The 14,015-nt window shown below is 33.9% G+C and overlaps 1 protein-coding gene across 2 annotated transcripts; it reads left to right on the top strand.

Moving 5' to 3' along the window:
• The first annotated feature begins 1,130 nt into the window (after positions 1-1,130).
• LOC110809935 (Beta-glucosidase, GBA2 type family protein) lies at positions 1,131-13,916 on the top strand. Of its 2 annotated transcripts, none has more exons than XM_088213812.1 (20): positions 1,131-1,556; positions 2,008-2,066; positions 2,866-2,970; positions 5,900-5,956; positions 6,081-6,148; positions 6,495-6,594; positions 7,238-7,314; positions 7,479-7,579; positions 7,677-7,780; positions 7,875-7,928; positions 8,140-8,195; positions 8,362-8,400; positions 8,522-8,666; positions 10,225-10,406; positions 10,479-10,546; positions 10,723-10,795; positions 10,862-10,923; positions 11,007-11,934; positions 12,136-12,426; positions 13,412-13,916. In XM_088213812.1, the coding sequence occupies exons 2-20, from the start codon at positions 2,013-2,015 to the stop codon at positions 13,689-13,691; spliced, it is 2,844 nt and encodes a 947-aa protein (XP_088069938.1). In that variant the 5' UTR covers positions 1,131-1,556; positions 2,008-2,012; the 3' UTR covers positions 13,692-13,916. The 2 variants fall into 2 exon arrangements, with proteins under 2 accessions (XP_088069938.1, XP_088069939.1); XM_088213813.1 differs by lacking the exon at positions 1,131-1,556 and adding an exon at positions 1,673-1,916.
• The last annotated feature ends 99 nt before the right edge of the window (positions 13,917-14,015 follow it).

Below are 14,015 nucleotides of genomic sequence, written 5' to 3'. Positions count from 1 at the left end.
AAATATTAATAAGTTTAACGGAAATGAATTTTTATTTGTTTTTAAAAATACAGAGGCAATATGAAATTATTTAACTAAAAATTTAGACATTTTTAATCGATGCATGGAAAATGTTAGTATTTTGGTCAATATTTTAATGTTATATTTAAATCATAATTATTAAAATTTAATTAGATATTGAACTATCTAAGAAATTGATTTGTTATCGAGTACGTCATGTAAGATAAGGAAGTATTTACAAAAATGAAATATATATTATTGATAATTTTTATATTACAAGTACATAAAACAAATATATATGGAGCTTTCTTGATTTACGAGTTTATGTTAAAATATATATATATATATATATATATATATGGGACGGCTATACAGACATACACACAATGAGAATTTTATGCTTAAAAAAATTAAAAATTATGATGGATATATACACGGAAACATATATAAAAAAATGTATATGTAATTCAATATTAAGTAATTATGTATGTTCCAAACAAACATAAGTCTTAACTAAAACAAACATTGATTATGTATGGATGATTAGGAATTTATTATTGATTTTTTTCAAATAATCAAATTTCATTATTTGAATTGATTATTATTTTGATTTATTTTAATAAAATTTAATATTTAATATATCAAAATGAATCGACTTATATTTAATTTATAATTAAATTGATTTAAAAAGTTTGTGTAATCTAATTTAGTAAATATGATTTAAATACCTTAAAATATTATTTTTCTTCTCAATATTTTATATATAATCAAGAAAATATAATGAATATGGTGAAATTTATAATAATAAATCATTGATTAAATTTTAAACACAAAATGAAATATAACAAAGTATGATTTGGTTTATATCCATCATGACATGATTTTTTACTTGATGCGACCGACCGCACCAAATTAAAACCACCGACAGGCACTTGTAATTGTCAACGGCAGAATCCACCCCCAATAATATAATCTGTTTTACATTATTTTTCTCTTATTCGTTTCACTTTTCCTTTATTCTAAACTCGCCCCAATACTTTCACGGTTTTTATATTTCACCCTCACTAAGTGGCTACAGTCATTAATTTTTATTTTCACAATTATATTGATGGGATCTTGTTTATCACTTGATGAAACATTATTCAATTAAGAAAAAATTTGGAGGAAAATCCAGATCCAATTTTACCAACTAATATATATTTTTGTAGCTTAAAATTAGAAAAAAATTTCTGAAAAATCTGCGAATTTTCTGAAAGAAAGCAGAGAAAGACCCTTCTTCCTAAATCTTCCATTGTCATTAATTACGCCCATCTTTTTTATGGAAGCATAATACATCCAATCAACAGATTCAAACCTCCATGAATACAATATTGAAAGAGAAAATTTTAACGTCCACCAGTAAAAGAAATGTAATTTGCAAACACTTGAATCCAAACTGATCGTTACAAACTTGACCAGTCGTAAGTTATATTCTTGCATTGACCGTCTCTCATTTATAATCTCCAATTATTTCTCACGTCTTCATCTGCAAACCCATTCCAGTTTCTGCAACGTAGGTATGATGCTTCACTCTCCACCCATTTCTGTTTTTGATGTACTCTACCGTCCCAGAACCATTTCAATGTTGGTTTGCTGTTTTTTTTTTTTTTTATGGGTTTAGCTTAGTTATTTATTTTGTAGGACAGAGTCGGGTTTTAAGTTTAATCCGGAATATATGTTCTTTGAAATATGGATATCTTGTATTTTACTCGTGGTTCTTGTTTGTTATATTCTCGGGTTCTGAATCTTGTTTAACTTGTTGGCGTTACTGTAAATCAATGGAGTTGAGCTGGGTTTAATGCATTCCTGCGTTCAACTTTTAGTTATACTTACTAAGAGAGATAAGCATCCTATCTTCCTTCACGGAGTTTTATAAAGTAAAAGAGTAGTCTTCATTGTTATTTTAATTTTTTAAAGTAACTTCACCCGATTTGTTAGGTTAATCTACTTGTTGTTTATCCAATTCAGGAAGGATGTCAGAGGGAGATATCTGCAATAATGGTTTCCATGATTCTTCTATCAATAAGGTAAATTTGTGAGCAATTATATCTTTCTATTAACTAAAGGCTAGTGGAGATTTTCCCTCATTCTGATAATGTTTATAATCTTTAAAGAAATTGAAGGATGTGACTTTATGATATGATTGTCGAGTCCACCGTCTTTGTTATCTGATTCCATATAATTTAAATTGAAGGCATCTAGGCTAATTAAAAATGGAAGAATGACAGTGTATGCATGCAAATTTGTCTGTCTTTTCTCATTAGATATTTGTGATCCACAGTTAGACATGACTTTCTGATCCTCAGCTTGTTTTTATCTACCTAAGATCAACTTCATATTAGAGTCAGTGTTCCTATAGTCATATTTTATTCATCATTTCTCTGACCTGGGGAAATTGTTTCAAATGTATGCTTTGGATTCTATCTTTGAATTCTTTTAACCTTTTATCAATTAGATTTAGTAGCCTTTTTGTTTGTCCAGGTTGTCCGGAAATTGTCTAGTTTTTGTTTTTGATAGGTTGATTTTGGGGGCACGGGTAGGATTGAAAGAAACATCATGAGTACAATATTGGCATTTTTCTGACCATTTGCATCTGTGTTCGTGTGTGTCTATTTTCTCTCCTTTTTTTCAGTTTGACCATTTTGTGACTTTTTTTTTTTAACTTTTAGTTACAAGTTTAGATAGCAACTAATTGAGAAACTAAGTGTGTCAAACTCAATGATCTTTGGAAGTGATGATCTGTTCTATTGTTTCTTTACACATGCTTTCTCCGAACGTTTTATGTGCTTGTTTCATATCTAACTTCTCTTTTATGCATGGAATAAGGTTGATCCCAGCAAACCTGCACCTTTGACATGGCATCGGAAACTAAACAGTGAAGAAAATGTCCCTTTGGAGTTCACTCTGAGTTTTAAAGAGAAGCTTCAACTGGTATGTTTAGATTAAAACTAGTGCTTTTCAACCTTTCAGTTCCTACAGTTGATAATATAATTTTATAAAGCAGAAAGAAACCTAAAATGTTCCTCTAAATCATTGGAGAAAAGCTAATATTTTTATTGAGATGGAATTAAATGCATATTCTATGGGAAGCATTGGATGAAGTTCAATATGATTTGGCATTCTTGGGTAGAGAGTTAATTGCTGGATGCGCAGCTTGAGCATTACCTATGATTATGGTCTGTTGCAAGGATCACATAAACAAAAGCTTTCTTGGATGATTCAGCGTTTTCTCTTCCAATTGTAACAGTCAATGCACTTGGTTTATTAGCTTCCCACAATATTGAACGGGTTTGCACAGGGAGGAAGAGGACAAGAAAAAAGAAAAAAGAGAAAAGAAGGAGCTTTTAGGTTACAATATCTGGGCCTTCACCTGTAAGTTCTATAAAAATTACAAAAGACTTCAAAATACTCAAATAGAGATTATTAAAGTCACCTACATTGACATGCTTAAAATGCAAAGTGACCTACATCTTTACAAAAGACTTCAAAGTAGCTCTCTCTTGCTACTTAGTTGTTCAGAGAGCATATATTTGTCATGCTTAAAATGCAAGAAAATTGAATTTTAGCTCTGTCAACCTGATTTAAATCTGTATTTCTTCAAACTGACACAATGCATTATTACAAGATAAATTACCCTATAAATTTAGCAATGACCCAAAAATAATTCTAAATAAATGTTTAGATAGTGTAGCTTTCTTCAGTGGCAGAAAGGCTGCCACTCGTTCCTAAGACGGATCAAAGAAGAAAGAAAAGAACCTGAACTAACGTCCACCCTCTGGATTGTGTGACATTACTAGGAGAGAACCAGGCGTTCAAGCTATAAGATCAAATTTGACTTTTTGATCCAATCGATTATGCAGTTGATTTAGCAGCATAACCATAACTAGCACCAGATCGGTCTTGACATATAGGCGAAAGCTACTTATGGTCCAGCAACTTGATCTCGCTCTGGAAAAGGAAGTCTAGGCTTCTTTCCTTCCTGCCGCTGTTAATGACATTTATGGATCAAGAGGATTGATTAATAAAGAATCTTATGAATATGGGTATATATCCTTTATAACTGGCTAGTAATGCACATGTCTTTCTTCTCTTACTATGAGTGGGCGTGCTACCGAAATGACTTCAGGTTCTTTGACTAGGGACATAGCTATAAGATCTACTACTAGTGCTTTAGCCAGAGCCTTCTTCTATGCAAGATCTATTGATGTGATAGACAGATCATGAGCATAAGACTCTGATGCTTAGTTTGTTCCATTTCTAGCTAGAATTAGAATAAACGATCTCGAGATGTGTCGGCCGGGATGCCGCAGGCTCGGATGGAGGGAACGTATACCTTTTTAAATATATAAGATTTTTTTTAAAATAAAAAAAGTATGTTATTATAGATAAAATACTAAGAAAGTACCGTTCATATACAAAATAATTACATGTCTATCAAGTGGTCAATGACCATTCCAATCTTATCTAAATCTCTCATGTTATAACCCAACAAAATAGAATCAAAAGTGTTAATTCATGTATCTTTAATTTTTACAAAATCATTTCCAACATTCTCAAAAAGTCTAATATTTCGTTCATTTCACCCGACCCAAAAAATGAACAGCAGAACAAGAAATAAATATTTTTTTCTCATACATATACCCGACCAAGTCCACAATTTCTTGCTAACAGTTTCCGATATAACCCAATTCAACCCCATCAACCCATAAACCGTAGACCAAATGTTATAAATTTCCGGACATTTGAGAATGATGTGATTGCAAGATTCCTCAACGACTTTGCAAAGGTAACATCTATTAGTCAATGTAATAGCTTTTCTTTTAAGTATATCAATAGTTAAGATACATTCTCGTGCAGCTTCCCAGCAAAAAAAGATATCCGTGGAGGAGCTTTTGATTGCCAAATCTGCTTGTAAGGAGCTGATTGCTCTTCCTCTCTCACCCTTTTACATAAATAAATATAATAAGACTTCACCAAGAAACCTTTTTGCTTTTCAATTTTCCAGATTCTGCTATCCCGACAATCCATAGGCTTAATATCATCAAGGCACGGAAGCAAGTTACAGTATTCTTTAACTTACCAATCCTTCAGATTTCTTTTGACCCGAATATTCCACACTTCTCTCCTTCACCACTCTCATACACCTCCTCCACCAAACTATTTCTCTCACAAGTAATAGCATAGATAGTTGGAAATCTATCCATCAATTTACCCTCTCCCAACCAATCGTCCAGCCAAACTTGAATGCCACCCCCCCCCCCCCCCCTCCCCCCTAATTTTCTGCCAAAGACTCATCCCATGTGGTTTAAACTTCCCTCTTCTCCCCCTATCCCATTCCCAATTCCCCCATCTCACCTCCACGACCCTCTTCCATAATTTATCTTTCTCATTGACAAATCTCCACAACCATTTACCTTGAAGTGCACAATTTATCTCTAAAATAGGTCTCAAACCAAGGCCTCCCTCATACAAAGGCTTCTTGACCTCTTCCCACTTCACTAAGTGATGTTTCCTATTCCCCTCCTCGTCATGCCATAGGAATCTACATTGGATTCTTTCAAGATTAGCAACAACACTAGCCGGGATTGATGAGACAGATGGATAATAAATAGGCAAGTTAACAAATGTGCTTTTGATCAAAGTTAAAACATATAAGAATAAGCTGTGTGTAATTTTCCATGAGCTTTTGCCTGTTGACTGGTGCATTTTTGCACCCGAGATATCCGGCATGTAACGATCTAAGGACTTCACTTGGCTATTCTAGACAGAAATTATTTGTTGTGTTCTTGTTATGATATAATCTATGCACACAACATGATGTCTTTTGATTGTTCTGAAAATGGTTTCTTTGTTTCCATAGGCTCCTATAGGTCTTCGGTTATGGCGTCTTGCACGAGAACAAGCTGCAAAAGGAAATGTAATTTTGTTTTCATCATTATTTACTCATCTTACATTGGTCTTATAATTACTATGTTCGAGTATTATTTAGTTTTTTTCTTTTTTTCTTTGGGAGATGCTCATTATATTGTCTCCTACTATAGATGATTATTTTTGATCCATTTACCAAGCGGTTTACAACATCACAAGGTGTTCCCCTAGGTGGTATCGGGTAAGCCTATCAATAACTTGAAAACCTTTCTTTTTTTTTCCCCTCAAAACCTTGCCTTCCATTAAAGATATCTAGTATTTTTATGAACTTATTCTTTTAATATTTATTTGGAGTCAGTACACCAGAGTCCTTCCATGAATTATTTGTATTTTATTATCCTTCTGATTTCAGCACATCACCTGTCAAATAGAGTAGCTAAGTTTATCTTTATTATCCTTAACATGTTATCTGATATAGTGTGAAATGTTGCAAAGTTTCATATTCATATTGTACTTTCTGTACTTCTACCATATCCAACCTTTTCAATGAATCTTCTAAGTTTGCTCATTCATCTAACAATCTGCAGTTGTGGAAGTATCGGGAGAAGTCACAGAGGTGAATTTCAGCGCTGGCAACTGTTCCCTGGAAAATGTGAAGACAAACCAGTTTTAGCAAATCAATTTTCTGTCAGTTTGATGACTCTAACAATCACTTATACTATTTTTCTTCTCTCAAGAGCTAACAATAAATTAAATCATATGCATATGGATACATGATGAACGCTTTAATATTAATGATTTAACTTGGAACCAGGGAAAATGATCAGAATATCTCTCTGTTTGAGATTTTAAAACCATTTACTAGTTATTTTCCTCTATCTTCCCTCTAAGTGTATACTTCACTCTTATTCTGAACAATCTAAGCTCAAAGAAATTGGCAGGGTCTCTTGTGCAGTCATTTGCATTCTACAGCACCCACTATTTGGTGCTTGCATTTGATGGAAAATGGAGGCTGTCTCCAATACTAAAGGAGAGTGTTATATGAAGGCTACCAAATTCTAAGACCTATGCATGCATCAGTCTGGGCATTTACAAACTTTCTTCTTTAAATAGGAGAACGTTTTAACATCTCAGGATGTCATAGAGTCTCAGCTCTGAAATATTAGGGCAGCTCTATAGAAAGGATTGTTGAATGTATATCCCTTCTAAGTAATTTTATATCCTAATGCAATTTTGATGCGAGTTACCAACTATCTATATAAAAGGATAATGCAATAGTTATTGGCAAATATTGTCTGTTAATTCATGTAAATGCTGACACCACTTGCAGGTTTTTGTTTCACGCTTGGATGGTAAAAAATATTCCAGTGTACTATGCCCCAGCACGAGGAGCCAGAAGATGCTCAAGTAAGATAACTATTTTATTGTTTAATATAGAAGGTGTACATGAACATTAGTCATAATTATACAAGAGCAGTTAATTTCTTTGAATATCCTGTCAAATAGAAAAGATATGAGAGATAAAGAAAGTAGAGAATCACAGTCTCACTGTCTGTTACATGCTTGAACAGAGAAAACACTGACTCAGGGATTGGACATTGGGACTGGAATCTGAAAGGAGAAAATTCTACATATCATGCCTTGTACCCAAGAGCTTGGACTGTCTATGATGGTAATCCACGTTGTCAAACATTATACTTCTAAGCCTACAATGATTATTATCACAAGCATCTTTTCTTACTGTTTGTCTTCCTTTCTATTCAATGGAGGTGAACCGGACCCTGAACTTAAAATCGTCTGTCGTCAAATTTCACCTATTATTCCCCATAATTATGAGGAGAGCAGCTTTCCTGTCTCAGCTTTTACTTTTACGGTAATTGTAATGCCTTACGAATTTATTTGTTGGACTATCTGTGGAGTTTATCACTTTGTCTTGGTAATTAGTAGTTCGGTTTCAATATCTTTAGATCCATAATCTTGGGAAGACCACTGCAGACGTCACCTTGCTTTTCACCTGGGCAGTAAGTCCTTCAATTATTCCTTTTAACCCTTCGGTTTTGTTGTTTCTATGAGGAAGGATTGATGCAAAGTTTTGAGTCAGGGATTTATTCCTGTGCTTCTTTTTTACCACCATATAGATTATTGAAGGGAAAAAAGAAAAGAATTATTAAAAGGAAAATGGAATGTGGGAAGCCACTATGACTGATTTTCTTTTTGTCTGTGCCCATTCAGAATTCTGTTGGTGGCGATTCTGAATTTTCTGGTGGTCACTTCAATTCAAAGATAATGTAAGAAAAGTAATATATGTACTTGATTCCTTTCTTCTTTTAAAAATTCAATTATGTTTAAAATAAGAGTCATTTTGTTTTCTATATGCCCTCATTAAAGTTTTCTTATATGTTCTGTTGTATGCTTTTGATTTTTATTAACCAACATGGTCATTGGTGATGCTAGGATGAAGGATGGCATTCATGGTGTACTTCTGCATCACAAGTAAGTTCTTTGATATTTTTGCATGAGAAAGATAAGATACATCTGTGCTTGCTTTGCTTATTCCATTAGCGTTGCAGCTTGTGCTATTTCTTATATGTAACAAGCTTATTTACTGATGCAGAACTGCAAAGGGACAGGTTCCTGTTATTTTTGCAATTGAAGCACAGGAGAGTGATGATGTTCATGTCTCAGAGTGCCCGTGCTTCGTAATATCTGGGAACTCCAAGGGTATAACTGCCCAGGACATGTGGGATGAAATTAAAGAGGTTGGCAAGCTTAATATTTATTACATAACAGATAATTTCCTCTTTAATATGGACTTTCTGAGACTATTTTCTACTCACATTTTAGTTTTTGTGAAAAGCCGCATAAAAATTTGATAGGTCATGCTTTTGCCTTTTGACTAAGTAATTGTTGCTTGGTCTGTTTTCTGTTTAGCCTCATTATTCATTTTTTTCTTTTTATTAGAATGTTTTAAATATCCCAACTAGAGCAAGAATTGACAAATTTATTAAGAAAGTCTAATAGTTTCATTTTGTATTTTCTGAGTGTCGTGAAGCTTCAATCAATTTTATTAATCGAGATATAGTTGGTCAAATTTAGATGCTTGTTTATGGACAACTCTTTTTCATCTCTCTTTGTTTCCATCTTACTGTTCTGCAAAGGAAATGAAAGATAGGACTTTTCTTCTTAAAGTATTGATACTTGTTAAGAATAGTTTGATGCGTATTCTATTGAATATTATAATCCTATATATACATTTATTTTTAGAATGAAAAATAAAATAAATAAATAATTATAATTAATTATATATGATATAATTTACTCTTCCACCCTTTAATCTAATTTTTCATTTCTTTAACACTTATTTTCAAGTTGGGGAATAGATATTATTCATCCACAGCTTGCCAATAAGAGACTGAAATACTGAATTGCTTAAGTCTTTAGTCAACACATTTGTCAGTTGAGAATTGGTAGAGATGTATAGGATACATATTAGTCCACTAGAAGGACAGATAAGAGGCATCCTTTTATTTATTTATTTATAATGATTAAGGTATTCTTTTGTTGAACCAATTGTGACTACTGCTAGGCATCTGTCCTTTTTTACAAAATTATATATCATCATTCTCTATGGAATTTCCATTTTCTTGAGAGGGGAGTGGAAGTAGGATTTAAACTCTAAATCATTAGCTCTATAAAAAAATGTTATACCATGTGAGCTATGGGCTTTATATTCTTGGTGATTTTCCATGGAAAATTATATCTATATTTCTGCTGTTACAGCACGGATAATTTGACCACCTTAAGTTCCCTGAGACATCAGCACCATCAGAACCAATTGTGACTACTGCTAGACTTCTATCCTTCTTTTTTACAAAATTATTTATCATCATTCACCGTGGACTTTCCCTTTTCTTGAGAGGGGAGTGGAAGTAGGATTTAAACTCTGGATCATTAGCTCTATAAAAAAGGTGTTATACCATGTGACTTATGGGCTATATACTCTTGGTGATTTTCCTTGGAAAATTATATCTATGTTTCTGCTGTTACAGCACGGATCGTTTGACCACCTTAAGTTCCCTGAGACATCAGTGCCATCAGAATCAATTGTGACTACTGCTAGGCATCTATCCTTCCCTTTTACAAAATTATTTACCATCATTTTCTGTGGAATCTCCTTTTTCTTGAGTGGAGAGTGAAAGTAGGATTTAAACTCTGAATCATTAGCTCTATAAAAAATTGTTTTACCATGTGAGCTATGACCTATATACTGTTGGTGATTTTCCATGGAAAATTATATCTATATTTCTGCTGTTACAGCATGGATCATTTGACCACCTTAAGTTCTATGAGACGTCAACACCATCAGAACCAGGATCATCTATTGGGGCAGCAATTGCAGCTTCTGCTACTGTTCCAGCAGGTGCAACACATACTGTTACCTTTTCATTGGCATGGGACTGCCCTAATGTTCAGTTTTCAGGTGGAAAGACTTATCACAGGTAGGCGCAAATGATATTTGAGAAGCAATACAAATTAGAAAAGTATCTATACTGAAAAGATTTTGTTGGCAGGCGGTATACAAAATTTTATGGTACTCAGGGAGATAGTGCTGCAAATATTGCTCGTGATGCTCTTCTTGGTAATATATCTTGGAGATCATTGTGAATTGATTATTGAACTTATTTTAGTGTAAATTTGAGCCACAATCTTTTGCATGAGGTTTTGGATATTGATCACCAAACTCTTCTGCTAAAATATATGCATAAACTGTCACTCTTGGAGTTCTTATATTATTTCAATTTCTTCGAAACACAGAACATAGCCATTGGGAATCCCTGATAGAAGCATGGCAAAGACCTATTCTTGAAGACAAGAGGCTTCCTGAATGGTAAGCTGGAATACATAATATGCCATTACATGTATAGATTTCTAAACTTATGAATTCTCTCTGCAGGTACGCTGTTACTCTCTTTAATGAGCTCTATTATCTTAATTCAGGTGGAACAGTTTGGACAGGTATCTGGACTTTAAAGTCTTTTTTCTAAAATTTTATTCTTTTTAATTTAGCAAAAATTCATATTTTTTCGTATCTTCTGCAGATGGATCACCTCCAGTTCATAGTTTAGCAAGCATTCTTGGAAGTAAGTTTTCACTTGAAAGGTCGCAACCGGGTTTGAAGAATATTATTGACGTATCCAATGAAAGTGATACTGCTGTTGACATTCTTGGAAGGATGACCTCAATACTTGAACAAATACACACCCCAATTGCATCTAATTCGGCTTTTGGGACACATTTGCTTCAAGAAGGAGAAGAGAACATTGGCCAATTCCTTTACCTGGAAGGAATAGAGTATCCCATGTGGAACACCTATGATGTTCATTTTTATGCATCTTTTGCATTAGTTATGCTATTTCCAAAACTAGAACTCAGCATCCAAAGAGATTTTGCCACAGCTGTGATGATGCATGATCCTAGTAAAATGAAACTTTTAGAGGATGGACAATGGGTCCCAAGAAAAGTTCTTGGAGCTGTTCCTCATGATATTGGCATTGATAACCCATGGTTTGAAGTAAATGCCTATAGCCTTTACAATACAGATCGGTGGAAAGATTTAAATCCAAAATTTGTTCTCCAAGTGTACCGTGATGTGGTTGCCACAGGTGATAAAAAGTTTGCACAAGCTGTCTGGCCTTCAGTGTATGTTGCAATGGCTTACATGGACCAATTTGATAAGGATGGGGATGGGATGATTGAGAATGAAGGCTTCCCAGATCAGACATATGATACATGGTCTGTATCTGGTGTGAGTGCATACTGTGGTGGGCTATGGGTGGCGGCATTACAGGCTGCATCAGCCTTGGCACGTGAAGTTGGTGACAAGGGTTCTGAAGATTATTTTTGGTTCAAGTTTCAGAAGGCCAAACTTGTCTATGAAAAGTTATGGAATGGTTCTTACTTCAATTATGACAACAGCGGTGGTCCTTGCAGTTCATCTATTCTGGCTGATCAATTGGCTGGACACTGGTCTGTTACAATTTAGCTTTCCTGATATCTTCAAATATAGAACTTTAGCAACTTCTGGTGGAATTATAATATTGCTTCCTTGGTTCTTTGGATATCAAAAATAGTTAGAGGAGCAGCTCTGACATCCACTTTTACTGAACACGTGACTTTTGAAAGTTCTATAATATTTGATAGTGGATCCTAATTTGCTTGCTATTGCAGGTATGCACGAGCATCTGGACTTTTACCAATTGTTGATGAAGACAAGGCCAAGAGTGCATTGGAGAAGGTTTATGCTTACAATGTCTTGAAGGTGAAGGATGGTAGACGGGGGGCTATAAATGGCATGCTACCTAATGGAAGAGTTGACATGACAACAATCCAGTCAAGAGAAATATGGTCAGGGGTCACCTATGCAGTTGCTGCAACAATGATTCAAGAAGGTATGACAGATACAGCATTCCGCACTGCAGCTGGAGTTTATGAAGCGGCATGGTCTGAAAATGGACTCGGGTGAGATACCTTTTCCTTTTTTCAGCAATCTTGACTTTTGAGGAAACAACTGCTATACCTAAGAGAGAACATTTCATATGCCCTTTCCCGTTCTTTCAAACTTTAAACAATAATTAGATTGTGTTTTTTGGACTGGGTTGTTTGTTTTGAGCTGACACACTCCACCCTTGATTCGCATTTAGAACCATGATTATCAGTGGAGACAAACTGTTAAAAGTTAGGACCTGATACAACATCCTTTTGAGAGAAATAGGGGCTAATATATACAATAGGAAGCATTGCACAGCAGATAGTTAATTCAATAGCTAATATCCACAGAAAATCCCTCATTTAAAAAGAAATTATCATTCATGATTATTATAAAACCTGCTTTTTAATGCCCAAATATGTAGAGCTAGAGTCATATACTTATTCCTAGTCAATTCTTTCATCAACTAATTCTTTTAAGACTGATGTAGCCCTCACGGTCAGTGTCCTATATTTTGTTTATAGTTGAGATTGATTCAGGTAAATGTTCTTGATAATGAGATAAAGAGAAATGACCCTAGTAAATAAATGAGAATGGGAAATTTTTGGCATGATCTGCTGCAAGTGATTCGTCTTGTATTACTTCATATGCTAATTTCCTGTTCCAATGGCACATTTTATTATGACTTGATGTCGCTATAACCTGCATTTTATTTACTGTCAGATTCATTTATAACATATCTTGGAAGCTTAAAGGCTGTTTTTAGTGAATCTACCAGTAAACATAACATAAATGTTGTAAGCCTGAGTTTCGACTCCAAGATGTTGGACAGAATGGAACCTAAATGCTCATTCTGATTTTTATTTTTATTTGAAATATCACATCAATATATATTCATTATATGATGGTTTCTCTCAACTAGAAGACTATAACGCAAGTTAATGATTATCTGAAAATTTTCTCAAGTTGTAGTCGTAAAACTTTTTGTCTAACATCATTTTGTATATTGTTTAATAGTTACTCATTCCAAGTCCCGGAAGGGTGGAACAACAATGATGAATATCGGTCTCTAGCTTATATGCGGCCTTTGGCGATATGGGCAATGCAATGGGGTTTATCAAGACCACAGCAAAAGCTAGAAAAGCAAGACCTGAAACCAGAAATAAAGGTAGATACTCTGCTGAAGCAACATGCTGGATTCTCCAAGGTTGCAAATCTTCTGAAGTTGCCAAAAGAAGAATCACCTAAAGGTGTCTTGCAGACTCTGTTTGACTACACTTGCAAGAGAATGTTGTAATTTATTATTGTAATTCTCTTTTTTTATTCTTTTAAGTTAGTAATAAATACAAAATTGGAAAATAAGAAAACAGGGGTGGTTTAAGGAAGAAATATATGGTTAATGAATTTAACAGCGAAGAATATATAAGCATAGTTGCTTGAATAAATACAAAATTTCCTAGAGAATGTTATTTTTTTATGTAAATTATTTGATTTGATACGATTTATACAGATCTTTGTGTAATGGTAGCAGCTAATGGGAATTAGTTATCTTAAAACATTATTTATGGTGTAGAATATCCAAATTATTAACAAGATATTATATTAAATATGTTATAATGAT

The sequence above is a fragment of the Carica papaya genome, chromosome 2, assembly GCF_054855325.1.
Source record: "Carica papaya isolate Zhongbai chromosome 2, ASM5485532v1, whole genome shotgun sequence".
Classification (NCBI taxonomy): Eukaryota; Viridiplantae; Streptophyta; class Magnoliopsida; order Brassicales; family Caricaceae; genus Carica; species Carica papaya.
The sequence above is the reverse complement of the archived record's forward strand: the minus strand, read 5'-3'. Positions and strand labels throughout refer to the sequence as shown.

Excerpts from the sequence above, each read along its gene's own strand:
- LOC110809935 (XM_088213812.1), top strand. The coding sequence starts at position 2,013 with ATGTCAGAGGGAGATATCTGCAATAATGGTTTCCATGATTCTTCTATC. Across the intron at positions 8,667-10,224 it reads TGTGGGATGAAATTAAAGAG|CATGGATCATTTGACCACCT; the intron begins GTTGGCAAGCTT and ends CTGCTGTTACAG. Across the intron at positions 11,935-12,135 it reads GATCAATTGGCTGGACACTG|GTATGCACGAGCATCTGGAC; the intron begins GTCTGTTACAAT and ends TTGCTATTGCAG.